Here is a 22,975-nt window from a genome sequence, read left to right as displayed (position 1 = left end):
GGAATCCTATCGTTAACTAAGCAGTAGCAAGAACAGTATTTATATGTGGCTGCAGCCGGAGATCACTTTGACTAACCATATACTCAGGCCTATTTTTTTCTTTCTTTTCTTTATTGATATTCAAAGTGACACACGTCAGTCAGAAATTTCAATCGTACCATCACAATATAAAATGTGAAAATGAAATTTTGACATTGTACTTAAAAATCTTTATTATCCTTAATAATAATAATAATAATAATAATAATAATAATAATAATAATAATAATAATAATAATAATAATAATAATAATAATAATAATAATAATAATAATAATAATAATAATAATAATAATAATAATAATAATGTGTGAAATATATTTATTGGAAGGAAACAGCATTACAGCCACAGGTGCTTCTAAGAAAGAAAAAAATGTTTTACAAGCATAAGGCGCATGCAAATAGAATTAACAGCATACAACTGATTATACAAAAATAGATGAAATGGATAAAATATTAGTTCAGAAAAATAATATAAAACATGCAGTATCTGTTACAAACTGGAAAATACAAAATTAACAATAGTAAAAAAAAGTAAAAAAGAAAAAGCATGATTAACATTCATATAGAAAAGGTATACCATATAGGATAAGTATACAGTGTAAAATTCAAAAATGGATTATTATTAACCATGTAGTTGTAACAGTTTACAAAATATTGAAAAAAAAAGACGACTCTATGTAGCTGCTAATACAATATGAAAATAAATAGTTCTAAGTTAAACACTTCAGGTAAAATACACTGATTCATAAGGTTAGTAATAATGACGAAAATAAAATAAGCATAAAAAAATTCATATGACACAAATAAAAAAAATCCATGACCAAGTTAAAAAAAAAGTGCAGTATACGTAGTAAAGAACGAATTAAGCATAGAAGAAAAGAAAAGATGATAGAAAAAAGACGAAAGAATAATAAAAAACTAACAAAACATAAAAGGTTCTTTCAAATGGCACCTTACAAACTTTACAAAATGACCTCCAGAAATACAATAAAAACCAGAAACAAACATGTTTATCTGTTCAGAATTAAAAAGGTTCTTACAATTTGATTTTTAAAAAATACAATATACATACATATATATATATATATATATATATATATATATATATATATATAAAACAAATCCATACAGTATTTAGAAAAATACAAAACAAAGTTAAGAGAATCAGTTGCAAGCCTAAAAATACTAAAAATAAAAAATAATGGTAAGACATTTGATAGTTTATTTTAAAAAAAATTAAAAATTATTCACACACATTCTTGAAATTATTATGAAACAAATCAAGAACCGGATAAAAGTTGTTAGCTGTTTCTATACTTTTATATATTGAAGACATAATTAGATATTTACTAATAAACGGAACAAATTTCCTAATGTTTCTGTGAGGAAGTTTTAAAAAGAAAAAGTTCTCCAGGACAAAATCTCCATGCAGAATTACATTTAAAAATTCGAAGTCAAAGAGTCGACGCCTGTCAGACAGAAGGGTAAGATTAAGATCCATCGTTATGTTTGACAAGCTCGCCTCTCCTATTTCTTTAAACTTCCATTTTAACCAGGCTAGCAATGAATTTTGAACTGATTCAATCGACGAACTAAAATATTTTGCTTCACTATTCCAAATTACCGTACAATATCCAAGACGAGACCTAACATTGCACATATAGAGAATTTTGCAGGTGTTAATATTAGTAAAATTTCGACATAACCATTTGATCAATGTTAAATTCCTCCTAGCTTTGGAGATTACAACCTGAAGATTCTTCTGAAAAAGCAATTTTTCACCTAATATTACTCCTAAATCTCTAACATGCGTAAGGAATTGGATATGTTGATTTCCTATCCTGTATTTGTAGATTGAAGGGTTAACTTTCCTCGAAAATGTTATTCCTTGCGTTTTATTAAAGTGCAGGGATAGGGAATTCTCTTCGATTGCAAAGTATCTTGATTTTGTTTGGACTTAATTTGACTGAAAATTTTAATATCATCAGCATATAACACATATTTATAAGTTAAATTAACACAAATGTCATTAATATTCAGCAAAAACAATAGAGGTCCAAGATTAGATCCCTGGAGTGCCCCGGAGGTATTACTATGAATAGCAGATAGTTTCCCTTTATATTTTACCACAAATTTCCTTCCATTTAAATATGAAGTCAATCAATCAATAACACAGTTAGGCAAGTTATATATTTTAAATTTGTTTATCAATAAGTGGTGTGGTAATTTATCAAATGCCTTAGCAAAGTCCAAGTAAATAGTGTCAACTTGACCACCAGCCCAAATAACTGGAAGCGTATAATGCAAAAGACTAGCTAAATTAGTTATTGCAGATTTACCAGCCATAAATCCATTTTGGTTTATATTAATCTCATTCTTTACTTTATTATAAACATATTTATAGATTATTTTCTCAAAGATTTTCGGAATTACCTTCATTACAGAGATTGGTCGAAAATCATTAATAGACTTTCCATTAGTTTTAGGTATGGGTGTTATAGAAACCAATTTCCATACATCAGGATAATTACAAATGGATAAATTCCAGTTAAACAAAGAAGACAATATTGGTGCGATTGTTTCCCCTATTCTTTGAACAGTGAAAGTTGGAATTCCGTCTATCCCACTTGACGATTTAATCTTTAAAGTTCTGATAGCTTCCAATACATGTTGAGTAGTAATTTCTGGGGGTTTAATTTGACCAAATTCTTCAAATGAACATTGATTTTTAGTAACACTAACCGAGAAAGTTTGAAAGACCAATGAAAAATAGTTGGCAAACTTTTCAGCCAACATACTGTCATCAGTCAACAAAACATCATTGTCAATAATACCAGGTATTACCTTATTTTTTGAACTAGTTACATATTTCCAAAATGTTTCAGGGGCAATTGTAAGATCATTTTCAATTTTACTAAAATGAATTTGCCTGTCAACATTTAACTGAGTTTTGAAAGCTCTTCTACAATTAGAAAAGACTACATAATCATTTTCACATTGAGAAGTTTTGTATTGAGAAGAGAATAATAATAATAATAATAATAATAATAATAATAATAATAATAATAATAATAATAATAATAATAATAATAATAACAGCAATTGTTGTTGTTGTTGTTTCCAAGACCTCAACTCGGATTCGTATTGCCTGCACGCTAGTGATATCTCTTGGTGTCAGTTGAAAGTAGCACAGCTAGCGATAACTATTAGCCTAATTATTAGTGAACTATTATGAATTAGCGTTATGAGCCTTTCTTTTATAATATGTAAATATTTTCTCCTAGATGTTGATGCAAATAGTAGTGGTGGTCCTCCTCCTTTTCCTTCTGTAACAACAAAAAACACTACTACTCCATACTACCATTGTTTTTGTTTCTTTAGTTCCCTTGGGATCTGAACCCTTTTCATCATAATCATCAAGCTAATCACAACTTCCGTGGGTACGCTATTCTATAGCTAATTAGGTATGTTCAAAGAAGTGAAGTTCATAGATGTTCGGGCCATTCTGCCCTCTGTTTGTTTCATAAAATTAAGAAGAAAAAGGACGCTTATGTTTTCTCAGTGTTTGAGCCTATTGTGAGCATTTTCAAAACTTGGAACAAAATATATGTTTTATGTAGTGTCAGTTTTGCTGTAGAGATGTCTCTGCAGGTCAATATGGTTTCTATTTGTAGTATCTTACTCTGGCGGTCTCTTGTCTTTCTTTTCAAAAATACCGTTAGGCCGCCTCCCTCATCTTTTGTCAGTGTTGTGTTGTGCTTTCCTGCAAAAGCCTCGTGTGCGGGATCTTCAGTGTTTGTGTATTGGATTTTCTTATTCTAATACTTATTAATTCCAGCAACTATACAAATTTATACAGTCCAAAATTCCAGATGCAAAATAAATTGTTATTGTTTTCAGTAACTCATTATCTGTTTAATTAAATGCGCAAAACAATAAACTATTGTTTGGTCGTCGTATACATGGTCCTCCGGGCCGGATTACTAGTGCCTATGTGAACTGTTGCTGTGAACAATAATAGACTAGTGATTGAGTGCTTTTTTTCTCACGAACATAGTGCAGTGTTTTAGAGATGGAGCCGCTAAAAATTAAGAAAAGAACATTAAAGTCAAAAATTACGCGCGAAGAAAAAGCCATCACAGAGATGGACGCTACCGCAGCGGCAGCCATCTTGGTGCATCAGGCGAAGGTCAGTGAACTCCAGCAGGAGTGTTCAAAGCTGCTGGATGATATTTCGGCAGTGGCAGGAGACGAGGAGTTCGAAAATGAAGAAGAAGAGTTAGCGGAAATGGACAAGAGAATAGTCCAGATGTGTGTTCAATTGATGGATTTTCAATTGGAGGGAAGTAAAGGAGCTCAGGCTTCGTCTTCGTCTGAAAGGCAACCTGCTAGTGACGTAAGACTACCGCAGTTTCAGTTGCCAGTGTTTTCGGGAAACCTCCATGAGTGGTTATCGTTTCACGATTTATTTGTGGCTTCAGTACACAATAACAAAAATCTCTCAGGTGCTCAAAAGTGGCAGTACCTCAAAACATCCTTGAAAGGGGAACCAGCACAACTCCTTCAAGCGATGCAAACCACGGACAGCAACTACAAAGAGGCGTGGGACATTTTAAATGTACGGTATCACAATAAGAGGGAAATAGTGAACGCGACAATTAAGCGCTTAGTTACGCAACCCGTAATACAACAAGAATCGCCAGCCGCCCTACGTAAGTTAATTGATACCACAATGGAGTGCACGTGGTCCCTCAAGGTGCTCGAGCAACCAGTCGAACACTGGGATGTTATCTTGGTTTATCATATCACGGATAAACTGGACAGTGAAAGTCGTAGACAGTGGGAACTTTCATTGAAAACAAATGAACAGCCATCATTTGAGCAGCTCGCAGAATTCCTCGATAACAGAGCCCGCGCGCTCGCAGTGTCTGCCGGCGGGAAATCGCGCGTCGCCGGAAGTAGTGAGCAAGTGAAGAATCGCGACAAAAAACAAACTTCCTCCCATCTTACCACCAGTGAACGTGGTCAGACATTATGTGACGTATGCAGTGCAATACACCCCCTCTACAAATGTGCTGAGTTCACAAAACTCAAAGTGTCTGATCGTGTCACCCTAGTGAAAGAGAAAAAACTGTGTTTTAATTGTCTTCGGAAATCGTGTAGAAAGGATACGTGCGCATCTAGTACGTGTCGCAAGTGCGCTAAAAAACATCATACTCTCTTGCACTACGAGAGAGCTGAGTCACCAGTGCGTGAATCAAATATCACGGCCCATGTTGCAGCGGACGCAAGTGTACCACAGGTGTTATTATGTACTGCCATCGTGAAAGTAAGAGGAAATAATGGTGTGTATTACCCCTTCAGAGCGATGCTAGATTGCGCGAGTGAATCTAGTTTTGTCACCGAGAACTGTGTACAAAAACTGGGTCTCAAGAAAAAGAAATCCAGTATTGTGATTTCCGGGATTACAGGAGCAGGAGTGGCGACAGCGAGTGCAATGGTGGACTTAGAGTTTCAGTCATTCGGGGGAACAAGTGAAACTTTTGAAACTCGTGCTGTGGTAGTTCAGAAAGTTACATCTGATCTACCCAAACAAAAGTGTCCTAGTGCTACAAACTGGTCTCATTTAGAGGGCCTAAGATTAGCAGATCCCACTTTCAACGTAGTGGGCCCCATTGACATTCTGTTGGGAGCGGACGTGTTTCCATCACTTATGTTGAGCGGGAAGTGTATGGGGCCACCCGGGACGCCTGTCGCATTAGAAACTAGTCTCGGCTCGGCTGGGTGCTATCTGGCAATATAGGTCCGACAAGTGGGAAGCTAACGGTGACGTCACATCGAGTTTCCTGCGAGATCGATGAAGCTCTTCGCCAGTTTTGGGAGTTAGAAGAGCTCCCACTTACCAAACACATGTCAAAAGAAGAAAGGAGCTGTGAAGAACACTTCGTAGCTACACACCATCGTGACGAGCACGGAAGTTATGTGGTGAGACTACCCTTCAGGGGTAACACAGCCCCATTAGGCAGATCACGAGAAATCCCAGTGAAGAGACTATTAAATACCGAACGGAAGTTAGCTAAACAACCCTCCCTTCAGCATCAATATCGCGACTTCATGAGGGAATATATTCAGTTAGGGCATATGGAACTCATTCCCCCAAGCGAGATAAACGTTCCAGTTGAAACTATTTGTTACCTACCACATCATGCTGTTTTGAAGCCCACCAGCTCCACTACAAAGGTGCGAGTGGTCTTCGATGGGAGTGCAAGAACAACTTCGGGTGTATCTCTGAATCAGAAGCTCATGGTGGGGCCAAAATTGCAGGACGATATTTTCCCGATTCTTGTTCGTTTTCGTGAGCATCGTGTTCCCTTATGTGCGGATATTGCAAAAATGTACCGGGCAGTGTTAGTACACAAGGATGATGTCGACTTCCAAAGAATTGTGTGGAGAGATTCTCCAAGTGCTCCAATCGAAGACTACCGTTTGTTAACAGTGACGTACGGTACTGCATCTGCTAGCTTCTTGGCAACCAGATGCTTGCTCCAGGTAGTTGAAGAAGAAGGGGAGAAGTATCCTTTAGCAGCAAAGGCAGTGAGAAGAGATTTTTTCATGGATGACTTCCTCGGAGGTGCAGCTAGTGTGAGCGAAGCAATTGAGCTACAACAACAGCTGATTCAACTTTTGCGAGAAGGAGGCTTCGAACTTTGAAAGTGGCTATCTAGCGAACCGGAAGTGCTCCAGGCTGTTCCTCCCCATATGCGTGAAATTGACCTACAATTCAACTTTGACACCGATAACAACATCAAGACCCTCGGAGTACAGTGGTCACCTGTTAGCGACGAGTTTGGGTTCAACGTAGTGCCTCCCTCTCCCCCAGCAGTGTGGACAAAACGAAAAGTGTTGTCAGAGATTGCCAAGATTTTCGATCCCCTTGGCCTTCTCTCCCCAGTAACCGTCAGGGCCAAGATGATGTTACAATCATTGTGGAAGGAAAGCCTCGGTTGGGACGACCCCCTCCCCTTTGAAACAAGTGCAGCCTGGCAAGAATACTGCGATGAGTTGTTTGTGCTCCGTGAAGTGAAGGTCGAACGATGCATTGTGCCCTCTGATGCCATCAGCTGTCAATTAATAGGCTTCTCTGATGCTAGTGAGTGGGCCTATTCTGCAGTCGCCTATTTACGAGCAGAGCGTCTTAACGGTCATGTTGACGTGAGACTCATCGCTGCAAAAACCAAAGTTGCTCCCATCAAAACAGTTTCCCTACCCCGATTGGAACTGTGCGCCGCACAGTTGCAAATGCCATCAGTGTAAACGTCCAGGATACAAGGGCCTTCACTGACTCCACTGTTGTGTTGGCCTGGTTAGCCCAGTCACCTGATAAGTGGAAAACTTTCGTTTCAAATCGGGTAGCGAAAATACAAGGAATTTTGCCTTCGTCACAATGGTCACATACCAAGAGTGAAGATAATGCAGCTGATTGTGCGTCAAGGGGGTTAAAGCCCAGCGAGCTCTTAGAACATCCCCTGTGGTGGAGCGGTCCAGAGTGGTTGCGCGAAGCAATGTTGCCAGAGCCTCCATATCCTCTCGCTGACTTTACTACAGAAGTGGAAGAAAAGAAAAAAATGTATCACCGTTATGTGTGTGCAGTCTGAAAATGACATTGTGAACCGTTTCTCCTCCCTAGTGAGATTGAAGCGTGTAGTGGGTTGGTGTCGCAGGTTTGTTTACAACTGCAGGAATCCGGTGCAGAAACGCCAGGGGGCACTTACATCGAAAGAAATGGAAGAGAGCCTTTTGTGTTTGGTAAAGGAGGTGCAGAAAAGAGAATTTCACACCGAAATCCAGTGCTTAGTGGATGAAGAGCCCATTCCCAATAAGAATAATATTTTATGCTTGTCTCCCTTCATTGACGAAAATGGCATCTTGCGTGTGGGGGGGAGATTACAAAACGCCGACATTTCTGTGGATAGAAAGCATCCCGTGCTGTTGCCCAATAAGCATAAATTAACGGAACTTCTGATCAATCACGAGCATTTAAACACTTTCCACGGTGGCCCTCAATTAGTGTTATCTACGCTACGGCAACATTTCTGGATTGTGGGTGCGAGAAATCTAGTGAGGAAGATAATCCGGAAGTGTGTAAAATGTTGTCGGTTTGAAGGAAGAACAGAGACGCAACTAATGGGTTCCCTGCCCCCCTCTCGCGTAAACCCAAGCCGATGCTTTTCCCACACAGGTGTGGATTATGCAGGGCCGGTGCTACTCAAAGCCAGCCGGGGGCGCAGCCGTTTGAGGTTTAAGGCCTACATCTGTCTTTTTGTGTGTTTTTCCACTAAGGCTATACATCTAGAATTAGTAGCGGATGCAAGCACTACTTCCTTTCTCGCTGCCCTAAGGCGTTTTGTGGCTCGTCGGGGCGTACCTAGTGACATCTACAGCGATTGTGGGCGTAACTTTGTAGGAGCTAGCAAAGAGCTAAAGGAATTGTTAAGAGTGAGTGTTCACACGGCCAAAAATGAAGAAACTGCTGCCTACCTCAGCAAACAAGGAATATCTTGGCATTTTAACCCCCCGTCCGCACCTCATTTTGGTGGGATTTGGGAAGCAAATATACGTAGAGTAAAGTATCATTTCAAACGCATCGTGGGAGAGGTGGCGTTGAGCTTTGAGGAAATGTATATCACGCTAGTTCAAATTGAAGCAATTCTGAACTCCCGCCCCCTCACTCCTCTCTCGGATGACCCCAACGATCTGGCCGCTCTGACACCAGCTCATTTCCTTGTGGGAGAGTCATTACTTTCTATCCTGGATAAGGATTTCACTTCATCCCAGCTCTCTCATCTGAAAAGGTGGCAATTGGTGCAGCAGTTGTCGCAGCATTTTTGGCGCCGTTGGTCCCAAGAATATTTGTGCAGTCTCCAGTCAAGAACGAAGTGGCGGGAAAACCGAGACAATATCAAGATTGGTGACATGGTTATTTTGAAGGAATCCCATCTGCCTCCCCAGCAATGGAGATTAGGGCGTGTTCAGTGCATATTTCCAGGAAATGATGGCTTAGTGCGAGCAGTTACTGTAAAGACTGCCTTCGGGGAGTTGAAGCGCCCCATTGCGAAGCTGGTTGCATTGCCTTTCAACCCTTCAAAGTAAAGTGAAGTCATGCGAAACGCTACAATCTCGCTCATCAAGCATGTCTTATCCTTGCATATGAATATTTGTCTTGTGTTTGCTATTTTAATTATTATGCATCATTATCATTATTATTATTATTTCGTTTGTAGTGTATTTCCTGTGTGAAGCTCGATCATTCGTTGTGTGAGTATGTTATTTGAAACTAGAGCGTTTCAAGGTGGGGGCTATGTTCGGGCCATTCTGCCCTCTGTTTGTTTCATAAAATTAAGAAGAAAAAGGACGCTTATGTTTTCTCAGTGTTTGAGCCTATTGTGAGCATTTTCAAAACTTGGAACAAAATATATGTTTTATGTAGTGTCAGTTTTGCTGTAGAGATGTCTCTGCAGGTCAATATGGTTTCTATTTGTAGTATCTTACTCTGGCGGTCTCTTGTCTTTCTTTTCAAAAATACCGTTAGGCCGCCTCCCTCATCTTTTGTCAGTGTTGTGTTGTGCTTTCCTGCAAAAGCCTCGTGTGCGGGATCTTCAGTGTTTGTGTATTGGATTTTCTTATTCTAATACTTATTAATTCCAGCAACTATACAAATTTATACAGTCCAAAATTCCAGATGCAAAATAAATTGTTATTGTTTTCAGTAACTCATTATCTGTTTAATTAAATGCGCAAAACAATAAACTATTGTTTGGTCGTCGTATACAATAGAGGACTCGAAAAAAACACTGATAACAATGTAGGATAATGTTTAAATGATTTACTTGAGTATCAGCTTTATACCTTCCTCTTAGTTTGTAATGTAGATTTGAAGATTATACTATCGATCATATACTAGTACACAAAAAATAAATACTAAGACTGTCTTTTGTAGACCATACGTATTATTGACTTTTTCTGTTTTCCTCAGTCAAGAGAATACTAAAACGTTACTTATTTCGGTTTTTGAAATGTGGTTACTCCATTGTATGAAAGAGAAAAAAGTGTTAGATTTGAACAGGTTCTACATAATTCACTTTTTTTTTATTATAAACTTGGCAGGCAATACACTAGAGTAATTAGTATTTGATTATTATAATGAGAAAAGCTAAGAATATTTTATTATATTACTCTAAAACAGTAAATTTTTCACATAGCAGTGGTTAAAACTCAATTTGAGTAAAAGCAACATAGATATTTCTAGGTGTAGATTAAGAGTTACCTGAAAGCCACACTGCCAAAACCTGGACGATCGAATATACTTGGTGGTTCGTGAAGCAATACATCATCACCGAAGCCACTATCGGTGTTGTGGAAGATATCTGGTTCTGACATGGACCGACTATTTTTCTCATTCTTTGTTTCGAAAACATCAGAAATTTTTCCACGTTTACCTGAAATAAGAGATTAAGTTGGTCTTAACTTACATAATTTCCAATCGCAATTGATAAATCAAGACAGGCTTTCAATCTCTTCTAACTTTGTTCATGTTTATTCAAAACTAAAGTACTTCGATGCTCTCCCCACTCGTCTAGTGGTTAGGGTGCGCCCCTTGATCCATGGGATCCAGGCTTCGATTCTCAGTGGAAGAGCTTTTATAAATTTAAACTCACTAGGTGGCTCAGATTCCACCTTAAACTGTAGGTCCATCTTTCGAACAACCTCAGTGCTGAAAAGGAACGCTAAACAAGTAAGTTAATTTTCTCAAACAACCTCAGTGCTGAAAAGGAACACTAAACAAGTAAGTTAATTTAATGTTAGACATGCATTGTCTTATCTGTCTCATGTACATTATTACTGTTGCAGAGACCTCCAGAATTGGGATGTTTGTGATATTGTAGCGCCCTGAGTTTTAAAGTTGAAAAATAAATGCAGTATTCTAAGTTTTCGTTTACTGTAGATTTAAAATATATAATGACCTGACGTTAACACTGATATTATAGACTGGTGTTGAACTGTCTGAAGCCATCATCCTGACAGTTCTTCCATTACATGTCGATACGATATCTTGTCCTTAGAGGCAAAGAAATCAGTCACGTATGTTTCCACCTCCTGCTGGTTGGTGAAGCATCGTGATTTCAGGAAATGCGCCATGGAACTGAAACAGGTAGTAATCCGAAGGGGCTAGGCCAGGAATATAAGCCAGGTGTGGCATCAATTCGATGCCATCAACTTCCTGCATTTTTGTGTTTTTCAAGCCGATTGTTGTTTTGCACTATCCTGTTACAGGCGGGTGCGTTTTCAGTTTACCAATGCAGGATATTTTTTTGCCTAGTGCAGCATACAGCCGATCCAGCTGTTCGGAATAAATGACCGTTAGGAACGAACTCGAAATGAATTACTCCCTCATAGTTCCCCCACATACAAAGCATGAGTATGTTCAAAACAGCTCTTTTTGACGACCAGTCAGCAAGTTGGTGCTTGCTCAACCATTGTGTTTCCACATTCAGATTTCGAAAAGAAAAAGAAAAAGTAAAAGTAAAAAAGAAAAAATATTTGTCGCATGTGACAATCTGTTTCAGGACACGCACATCAAACAGATTTTACAGCAGTGGTCAGCACACATACACTCAGCTCTGGATCTGAGCTACGATGGCACAATATGGCAACTCCTGATGGTTTTACCGAGTTTGTGAAGACGACTTATTACAGTGAACTAAACATGCCAAGTTGGTTTGACAATCTCGTGTTCTGGTGGATGGATTTTCGTCAATGGCGTGTCGCATGACTTCAGAATCCGTAGTCCTAGGACGACCGGACCTTGGCTGATCTTCAACATTTTTACAACATGCACGAAATTTCTGAAACCAACGAGTTGTTGTGCTGTGGTTCACCGTCCCTTCCTGTTTTGCATGACAAATGTTTTGTTGCAAAGTGTTTTTGCTGCCGCATTATGTCCAAGTTCGTGCTCATACAGTAGCAAGTCAGTATCAGACGTTGAATAATACTTATCGTCACTGCCACTAAAAACTGACGGATTGGCGGCCTCCATGCTAAATAGTTAGCTTGCCACATTATCTCTTGAGCCAGTTTGATATTACGATTACAATCGACCCGGTGTATACACATCCTTGTTATTTGAGTTGTGGAAACGTTATACATCAACACAGACTATATGATATTTATCCAGAAACCAGGTGAACCAACCATTGAATCATCTATACACTTGAAATTCATGTCTAATGAGATAGAAGCATACGGTAAAAAGGTTTATATTAAGATTTATGTTAGTGACATTCCAAAAATTACAAGTTCCAAGTATTTAACCCCATACAAATGTCACTAGCTACATATCTAAGATCAGAGAGTTCATTCTAAACTATCAAGTGGGGCAAGGACTGAATTTCAACACAATGAAATAAATGGTTTTAGATCAATGCCAAGGTCAAGTCACAATCACAATTCCACACAAGATATGCCGCACGGAAGACTATATACCACCGTCACCAGAAAAGAAGGAAATCTATAGCATCAAATACACCAAAAGACGCTTTCTTAAAGACTCTTTAGGTTACAGTTTCATGTGGATATTGAAAAATCAAAGACATGATCAAGAAGAAAAACAGTAAAAACCCGATAAGGTCATTCCTACAATCTTCCAACTCTCTCTCATTATAATCCCTCGAAATGAAGAAATGTTCCAGCTATGAACGAGATCTCAATAACAAAGTCAAAACAGAGAACTGTTCTAACTTTGAACGAGATACCGCATCCAAATGACAATGTATGTAATATGGTCCAAACCAACATCAATATCATTCTCAGATAATTATGTTTTAATGAAACACTTCCTTTTTTAAATACATTGAAAGTATTTTTTCTACAACTCTGTTTTAACTAATCACATCTCTTTTCTCTCTTCATTTCAGGGTTCGGCATAATACAATACCAACACGCTTTGATGTCCTGTTTGCCATGTATTAAAAAGAAAACCTGAAGACTTTTGTATCAAAAATAATATTTAATATTAACAATTATTTTTGGAAGTAATACTAAAAAGTATCAATTCTTGTGTTTCATTTCTCTGAACACCATGTCGTACAAATATTAAAGTGAACAAAAATAGCAAAAAGTAATTCTATTAGTTCGTGAATTAGCTTGAAAAAATATTTTTCTAAGATTATTTTAGTTTTCTTTTCTTACTTTTGTTCACTGAAATTATTTTTGTTTAGTAAAAGTGTCTTTACTGAATGTTTTTAATCCGTAAAAATGTTCACTAAAAATTTCGTTTACTAAAATTTATTTTTCAACAGTAAAAACATCGTTTGAAAATTTTTACCTACTGAAAAATTTTATCGAAATTTTTTGCTCTCTAAAATGTTCCTACCAGTAAGCTTTTCAGAGTTGAAAATTTTTGTTTGAAAAATTTTGCTTGAAATATTTTTGCTAACTTAAAAAATTTCTTTTAAAATTTTCGTTTAAACTTTTTGTTTGCTAAAAATTCTTTTGTCACTGTATTTTTTAATTTGAAAATGTCTGTTTAATTCTTTTGTGTGGTATCAATTTTTCATCCCTGAACATTTTTTGTTTACTTACTGAAATTCTTTTCCTTATTTAAGAAACTGTTTTCTAAAATTTATAAATCAAAAAGAAACATTTTAAAGAGTAGAAATCGTTTCTAAAGAGTGAGAGTAGAGTCAAAGATTTTGGCAACACTACATGAAATACTTCAAGTGTTTCATCAATTTAGCACTTATTTGATTCAACTAAGTGCATACTCGATGCAACTAAACGCTGAGCGAAATATCACTCAGACCATTCATCATCTTCCTAAATCTTTGATGATAGCAACTCATTGTTGCCTCACTCAGTGGATGTGGTTAACTAATAACGTTTAAGAAATCAAGTTGAATCAATCAAATTTTAGCAAAGATAATACCTTTATCAATCAGAATTCAACGAAAAATGAAACAACGTCAATTCTTATGTCTAAAAACGGGTGGAAATCCAGACCAAAGTACGCCAAATGTACTCTCAACCTATGGCTCCAGTCTGATTAAAATATATACTTGGTATCTCAAAAATCCCCTGAGATAGAGTAACTCTGTTATGAGAGTTATGTCAAAATGTAAGAGGGGCAAACCATCTCCAAATATGATGTCTTCAATATAAAGTGAAGTTTTTTTTATTTTTTTATTTATTTTTTTTTTTTATTTTTTAATTGGACGAGCCGTTGGGACCGTACACTCTTTATGCACCTAATGTTAAATGAAAATGCTACGTTGCCTTTTACCTGGACCCACAAGATAAGTGAATGAAGTTACTGTTTGACATGGGGGCTGGCCATCGACACGTTAGCGTAAAAGATAGTAACTTCATTAACTTATGTTGTGGATCCCGGTAAATGGCAACATTGCATTTTCATTTAACATTGGGTGCATAAAGAGTGTACAGCCCAAACGGCTCGTCCGATTTAAAAAGTTCCTTTAGATTAGATTGAAAACATCATATTTGGAGATGGTTTCCCCTCTTACATTTTGTTATAACTCTCATACTAACAGAGTTATTCTATGTCAGGGGACTTTTGAGACACCTTGTATATGTAGATCTTAATATACAACAATCTAAGAGTTCAAGATAATCCTGTCAAAACACCAATCTGAAGGTATAAAATAATCCTATAGACACCTGTTAAAATTACCAAGGTAGTTTAAGGAGATATTCTTGCCAAAATATATGACCTTGATCTTTGAACCCTCAGTATTGTCAGAATCATAGACCATACCAAAGAACTATATGAAGTAAAAGTCTTATCTTGAGGATAAGAACTCCCAGATTTGACCTATTTTGCAATTTTATACTCATTCAAATTAGCAATATGGACCCCCTCTGAAATTTTAATAAGTACTACTCTGACCCTGGACCAAGTTAACACCCTTCGTAAAGATTAATGTATCTTGTCGGGTGGGGTAACGCACCTTACCATTTTTTGGCGTTAGGTCCCTGGTTCTACATCAAGACCTCCGTCTAAATTTTAAGATAAGAGTACATTGGCAAGAGCCAAGATCCTCTAAATTTTTGTTGATTAATTAGCTAAAGAACGTCCCATACTACCAAGTATTTGCGGTTTAAAAATTACAGGAATCTTTCAAGATAAATTGTCCATTCTATACATATACCATTAATAGAGGTACTTGATCATGCCATTTTAATCAGTGTAAATTTTGAACTTTGGAATAGGAAAGTTTCAGTTGACACCCATTATCTTAAATCATATGCATGTAAAATTTCTATTTTCCAGCATGAGTTTTTTATTTCCTGTCTCAGGCTTTGTTTGTTTGAAGAACTACTTAGACAATGAAAAATGAATTATGACCCAGTCGGAATTCGAACCCGCGATTGACAGATCATGTGCTTACTAGCTTAGCCCTTCAGGCCAGTCAATTATGCCAGTTTGTGCTTCCACCAAGCACTACAAACTACAATATCAATTCATACTGAGAAGTATATCTACCAATCTATGAGTAGGTGTTGTGATTTTCAACTATTGTGGAGAGTACGATATATATTATTTTGAACAATAAACTATGTATAATTTTTATTCAATATGATTCTACAAGTAGAAATGCAAACTTACCAACATATAAAACTTCAGAGTCTCTCCTGAGACCTGTTAAGCTGCTGATAGATCTTTTGCCGTCGCTATCCATCTTCCCTACTTTAAACTCACTTTTACTGGTACTATTACCTTTCTTTTTCTGCTGGGCCTTTTTATATACTGCGCCACCTACTTTTTTAGCTGAACTTCCTGTACCATTGCTTACGATTTCAGAATACTTAGGACTTTGCTTTTTTCGGCTGTCTTTCTTGATGTTGATCAGGATTGTGGACGGTCTGTTGGAAGAAGTTAATATTAATTGATGAATTTTGCTATATAGGATAATTCTTTTAATGACATCTTTGGCTAATTTCCCTTTCGAGAGTCCATTCGTGAGCGTTAAAACAATACAAGAACAAAGAAGAAAATAACAGTTGTTTTATAACAGTCATTTACAACTAAACACTGTATGACGTAATAGTTTACATCTCCCATTCTCAGTAAACCTAATAAGAAATACAAATAACAATGTGACGTTATAGAAACAGTGCTGCCAGGCACATAAATACGAGGTGTGTTCAAAAAGAAACCGAACTTTTTAAACATCGCGTTAACGGGCAGAGGGAGTGCGCTACGGTTACTAAGCTCACCTACCAGCAGGTTTAAACAACAAATTGCTATTTACCTCGTTTCGCTATGATTGTTGATCTCCGAGCTACAGTCGATAAAGTGAGCACTTGCACAAAGCTCTTCGTCAAATACAGTGACAATGAAAAAGCTTGACGAACATGTGTGTGAAATTTTGCTACAAATTTGACAAAATATTTACAGTGACATTTTCAATTGCTTTAAAATTAATTCAGGGTCTTCTTGTCAAAGAGAAAAAGCATGCATGAGTTGGTCAAAGATGAAGGTGGTGATGTTTGCGATTTTTGATTAGAAAAGCATTGTTCAGCGTGAATTTGTATAACGTGGTCAGATGGCAAACAAACAGTTGTACAAGGATATTTTAGTGCGGTTGAGGAATGTTGTGCGCAGGAAAAGGCCCAAATTGTGGGAAAACTAGACTTGGATGGTGCACCGCGCCAATATGCTTACTCACGCTTCGATCCTCATCTGCAGTTATCTGACATAACTTCGACTCCCATTGTGTCCCATCCACTCTATTCTCCGGACCTAGTCCCAGCAGACTTTTTCTGTTTCTCAAACTTTGAAAAGACGTCATTTCCGAATTATAAATGAGTTTCAGGACAATGCGACAAAAGACTTGCACACAATCCCAGAAAGTGCGTTCCAGGAGGCTTTCCGAAAATGAAAGATACGTTGGAAACGGTGTATTGCCAGTAGAAGGGACTACTTTGAGGGGGTCAATTGTGAAACCAGTAATACAAATTTTATAGCAAAAGGCCGATCTTTTTCTGAACATGCCTCGTATTTCTATGGCCTTGAAGAATGCCACTTATGGATCATGGCTATTTGTATACTGCCAACACTTCGTCTTTTGCTCTTACTGTTCTGCTCACGGGCATCATACTTCGGTCAGTTATTAATGACTGCTTTAAAGAATCATGAACTTAAGATACTACGGTAAAATAATGATGAGAAATGAACTTTGATGAAATGATGTTTCCTTTCAAATCAAAATAGGCATTAATATGTTTAAGGAAAATACTATTAGTTAGAACAATTAACTAACTATTCGATAACTTTGTTTCAAGGTGCTTAATCTCAAGTTAAATCGAAACTGCACTTTTTTTAAGCATAGCAGTGAAAGAATACCTTTCTTCTTCAGAGCACAGAAATTCAATATATAGTATAACCAATGCTATCTCGGGGGAAAGAGAGAGAGGGAGAAAAGGTATCAATTAATCTAGAATGTAGTCTAGTAGTTTCTTACTACTATTTCACCCACTATGTATTAAAAGGCCCCCCCTCGGGGACAACTTTCGAAATAATCACTGTTAGGATGGATATTCATCGATCATTGCGGCATTCTTTCATGCTCTTTCTGCGCAACCAATCACCACTGTTACTGGTATTTGAATGTTGAATCTTCTGTCAAATATTCCATGTAATATTATTCTTGTTATTTAGAATTATACGTTACAAGCCGGGTTTATTTTACAAAAATCTTTCTGTGAGGAGGCAAGGACGTACGTAGAAATTTCAATATGAGGATAAATTATACGCAAACCTAAAATTGTACTAAACTTACAGAAACGTTGAGATTTCGAGGAGGGTCTGGACCCCATTAGTTACTCCTTGCGAAAGTCCCTGGGAGCTATTTTTCGATGCCTGAAGGGAAATAATCGGAATACCTCAGAGGATCTTTACAAAAGCCTACAGGGCTTGCGATCACCCCCTCCCCTCCCCCCCCCCCCAAAAAAATATGCCAAACTACAGTATTTTTCATTCCATATTTAACACAAAATGTAATAATAAAACTAGGTTTGTTGTCATTTTGAATTTAGCCCCTGCCTCCGAAACAAAATTCTAAATAAACCACGACGTTATTGTTTTAAAATTATGAAGTGGGTAATGAAGTGAACAGAAGACCTTAATTATATGAGTGTCAATAAAATAATACAAAAAAAATGTACATTTTTTACTGTTTTGTTTCTCTTTTTTTAGAAAAGAACAAACATGTTCATGTGTTCAAATGATTACTAAATAATTTTCTAAGTAATAAATAATAAATCTTATTATAATGCAAATACGTCTAAACTAAGCCCACACTTTTTGTACCGTGATTTTAAAACTGCATTTCTCTAACTGAGATTTCTTTAAATGAATAGCAGATATAAAAACAATTTAGTTTGAAATAGGCCTAATATTTTAAGCTTTTCAATGTAGCATATCCTTATACTAATTCGAGTTAAAGTAATCAATCACAAAACTACTTCCAACTTATTATATGTAGAGCAAATGTCTAATCGTATTAAATTTAATATCAGATGTTTATACACAAGAGAATTAAATGTAGTAAAAAATACTTATTATTTTAATTATAATATACAGTACATTAAATCGTGTCGTAATAATTCTTGTGACGACATTTCTTAATTACACCAAACGGATCCTTCTTTGTGTTTTGAATTCTTACCGCTGAAGAACCTGAATTAAAAATTATTCACTTGGAACATCCTCTCCTTAAACAGAAATCCTCATACTGTGGCCCAATGATGAGCCTCCAAGTCTACGTATTTCTTTGTGGTATCATTACCTCGCTTCATTGTGCTGAAAGACTTTTCAACGGTAGCCGTTGATACAGGTAATATTTTCACACACAGGCTTTTTAGCTGAACTCAGAATATGGTATATTTTAATGGTAACACACTTTGTCAAGAATTTGAATGGTTTTACATCTGCTTGTAAACGATCGTCATCTATGTCATGAATAAACTGACAAAGATTTTTGACATCTGATCCGTTTATCAGCTGAATACAATGAAACGTTTCAAACAAAGAACACAAGGTGATTAAATCTACTGCATCTCTGTTAAATGTTATGTTCAACTCAACTATTATTGTGTAAATGTTAGAAGAATCTAGTTCCAAACATTTTTCTTCTACACAGTCTTCTTTTACTAGTAAGAGTACTAGTTTCTTGTGTTGTTCTTTCTAAATCATCAGAAATTTATTTCAAATTTGAGGTTGTACTTGAAATGAGCTGCGTAATATTGCTAACTGACATTCCTTCTTTTGCAGAGATTTGCTTAAATAGACAGATTCTAGTCTCTACCGTTAGGTAAAGGATTAAAAGAAGAAAAACAAACTTCTGCACTTCAATAACTCCACAGCAAATAAAGCTAGATCTGCGTCATTCTAATCTAAGTGTTCAAAAGTCATCATTATTGACCCGTAAGGTTTCTTAGTGCCAGATATGGTACTATATTGACTTAGCCAATATATTCTGAAATATATTTGTCGATTCTGAAATTTTCAATGTAGGATTTTCTAACAGTTTTTGAATATCGTGCAAAGCACTTTTTTTCTTTTTGGAGAATGGTGAAACAGTTTGTACTAAGTTGGTGTTAGTCAAAATGTCCAATCTGACGTTTCGTTGGAAACTCACTTAACAATACAACATATGGATGGGCTAAGGTCATGCGTTTAACATCACAAACTTTGTACATGTCCATCAAACAGGCTGGAGTACTCAGATAATCAGAACTCAGTGCGTTGGTAATAGTATCATTGAAAGTACACCATGGAGAACATATAATTGCGGCTAATTTCTATGTACGAATTCAAACTAGAATTCTACCAGCAAATGCCAAAAAAGTTAAAAATAAATAAATAAATAAATATTTTTTTTAAATCAGTAACAGTGAATTTAAACCAGGGATGGTGAATGAACACAATGAATACGAAAGTATTTTCTTTGTCATTCATGAAACGAATGCGGTAGAGAAGCGTTGCCAACGAAATTAATAAAAAGAAGAACTATATCGGATCAAAATATAAATATATAATATATAGTGTTGACAGATTTCAGAATTTAATCATACATGCAAATTATTCACTCTTATTTTAGAAAGTATATACACGTTTATACTAGGCCTTAACAATTTTCTGAGGGGTGTAAATCTCGAAATCTGAGAGATAATATACCGGTCACGCCCTGAAAGAAACACCAATTCATTCTATCACATTATTACGGTAAGATAATTATGTCTTGTTGAACATTCTAAGTTCGATGCCAGAACTGATGTCTGTATTGTTGCAGGACCTTTGGCAACAGTGATGCCTTCAACGAATCATGTATTCTATACAAGTGTCAAACGACAGCTTTCCTTAATAGTATAGTATGTTCTAAGAAACCAGGTTTATCACCGCAGAAACAAAAGATTGAAATTGCATCTTATCCTGTAGTAAGCCAATCCAATCAGGAGTACTGTAACCCATTTTCCCAAGATGCATTATTATGTTCTACTTTTATCTCTTTATTTATTTACCAAAGACTTCGGAACTAAAACCATGTATACTACAAGTGTGTTTTCCATTCAAGCACTGATAATAAAAGATTATTAAGTTATTTTTACGCTTATTTAACAACTTGCTTAAAAATGATACTGAAATACACTACTGGATATGAAGATTGCAATACCTGAAGAAGTAGTATGATCAACTTCCACTCTGCAGTGATATACAAGTAAAAGTGTTAATGATTACAAATAAACCACTTGAGCAGATGATATAGGAATAGCGTGTCCCGAGTTTCCTGCATTCATCTCAATTGAGGATTCAAAGGCTGTATTTCAATCTTCTAACTAATTGAGAACGCGTGGTATAATCATTCTACTATGCCCCTCCGAAATCCAATAGGATACTACTTTTTTTTTTCTTTTCTTAATTGTTCTTCACACCGTCTTTCAACAGAATAACGCTCTTGTCCATGTGGCAGACAGCATTCAGAATTCCTCCATCTCCTTCATCTGATTTTCAGATCTACAGAACTTGTTCCGATTGAACAAATCTGAGACTGCCGAATAACGACTAGCCATAACAATGTTGCCAAGAAACACTTTATACATACAAGAAAGTCTTGCGGTTATCGTCAAATGGATTTTCTAAGACACTACCTTTCTCTCTAAGCCGAAAAGAGCATGAAACACATTCTTATTATGTATTATGTTGTATAATTTAGTTTATGTCTCACGATTGTGCCCTTTAGGCTAAATCAGATTATGAGAAATGAATCATCATAATTCAATTAAGGATAATATGTACTTAACACTCATACCCTAAGCGAAATTCGAACCCGCAGACAGGTTTTGTGACTGCCAAGTACTGCTTCAGACTACATGTTAGCCGACTACAGTATGCTCCAGAATCTAGAACAAATAGTAAGCCAGTGACCTATTTTGAGTACATTAGGAACCCTAAATTCAAGATATTCACTCTCGTCAGAGTTGAAATGATAGAAAAATTATTTGACCTGTTGATTGGTATAGAAAAGTTTGATAGTCTCAAGTTTCTTAAACGACAATTCATGTCTCTCTTCTCAATTTTAAAGGGTCTTTCCCGTTAGTCAAGTCGTATATTGTTACCCTCGGCGTCTAATATTTGTATTGCATTTATGTTCAAAAATAAAATAAAACTTTCCAAAAATGGTAGCTACAGATTTTCCGCTAGACGCCAGAACTTTTATTTTGTCATTCATTATTACAAAAATCGTCAGCACTAGCGACCAAATCACTGAAACGGTTCTGTAAAATCGCCCGAACTCTCATTGCTCAATCCTAATTAAATATACGGATGCACAGGATGCTGGCGAAATGATTTTATCACCAAATTCACGACTTCGTTCATATCTGGTACAGTCGGTAAGTTTATGCTAAGAGTAACAAATATCATTTCGCAAAATTTCATTTGAATAACTTTGGCCTATTTTGGTTTTGAAATTTTCGCAAACAGCAATATATCCGTAAGTTTCACATTTCTTTACTTTTTGTTTAGTTGCACTGATATTTTATTTAAAGAAGCAGTTTTCCAATGTTTTTATTTGTTTGTTTGTATTTTCCTTTAAGCACTCGAGTATTTTCTGTCACTTTCTCCAACGCATATAGAGCCTGTGATAATCGTTACATAAATTCACACAGGATAGATATTCGAAAAGAGGTATTGTTCTGTTTCCCAATCGTGTGAACAAAGACTTTTCAGTACGTGAAAGTGTTTAAAATCTATAATTTTCCTTTGCTGTGAGCAGTGGAAGAAAAAAATCCGCTGCACCTTCTTTTCTTGTTTAAGGGGGAAAAAAATATGTAACGATTTTCCAAAAATAGCACTGCTTTCAAAAAGCAGTACAAAATTATATGATCATTCGTAACTTTGATACATGATTTTTGTGATCACAAAAAATAATTTTAAAAAATTGTCACCGCGTTAAACATTTTTTTTGTTCCCATTTTTCTCTAAATTAAAATTAAATAAAAGTCATACTATGCCGTGGAGTTTTTTTTTTTTTTTTTTTTTTTAAAGTGCAGTATGAAAAAAATGGTAACAGGTTTTCAGAAAATTACATCCGAAAACAACTACGTCATAAAACTCCCTCTGTAAAACGCTTTCAAGTTTCTTCCGAAATAAATAAATTATGGCACAGTTTAGTATTGATAATGAAATATTTGTTCATAAACAGCCAGAGAAAATGTTCAGAGCCATTTCTGAGAAAATCTTCGGAATATAATACATCTACACCCTAAATTACCCTTTCTGAAATTACGTTAGAAAAATGCTACGATAAATTGTAGGGTTATAAATGATATATTAAATATTAAAAACCAAAAAAAA

General features: G+C 36.2%; 1 protein-coding gene across 1 annotated transcript in view; it reads right to left on the bottom strand.

Moving 5' to 3' along the window:
• Positions 1-22,975, bottom strand: part of Sans (SAM_USH1G_HARP domain-containing protein Sans) — a 256,233-nt gene that overhangs the window by 14,446 nt on the left and 218,812 nt on the right. Inside the window, exons 4-5 of the mRNA XM_081731215.1 lie at positions 15,722-15,978; positions 10,367-10,538 (exon numbers count right to left, since the gene is read on the bottom strand). Of these exons, the coding sequence (XP_081587341.1) occupies positions 10,367-10,538; positions 15,722-15,978 (429 nt within the window). The remainder of the gene's footprint in view (positions 1-10,366; positions 10,539-15,721; positions 15,979-22,975) is intronic.

Source organism: Thermobia domestica, chromosome 11, assembly GCF_964235325.1.
Source record: "Thermobia domestica chromosome 11, izTheDome1.hap1.1, whole genome shotgun sequence".
NCBI classification, from domain to species: Eukaryota; Metazoa; Arthropoda; class Insecta; order Zygentoma; family Lepismatidae; genus Thermobia; species Thermobia domestica.
Note: the sequence above shows the minus strand (reverse complement) of the source record. Positions and strands in the feature narration are given on the sequence as shown.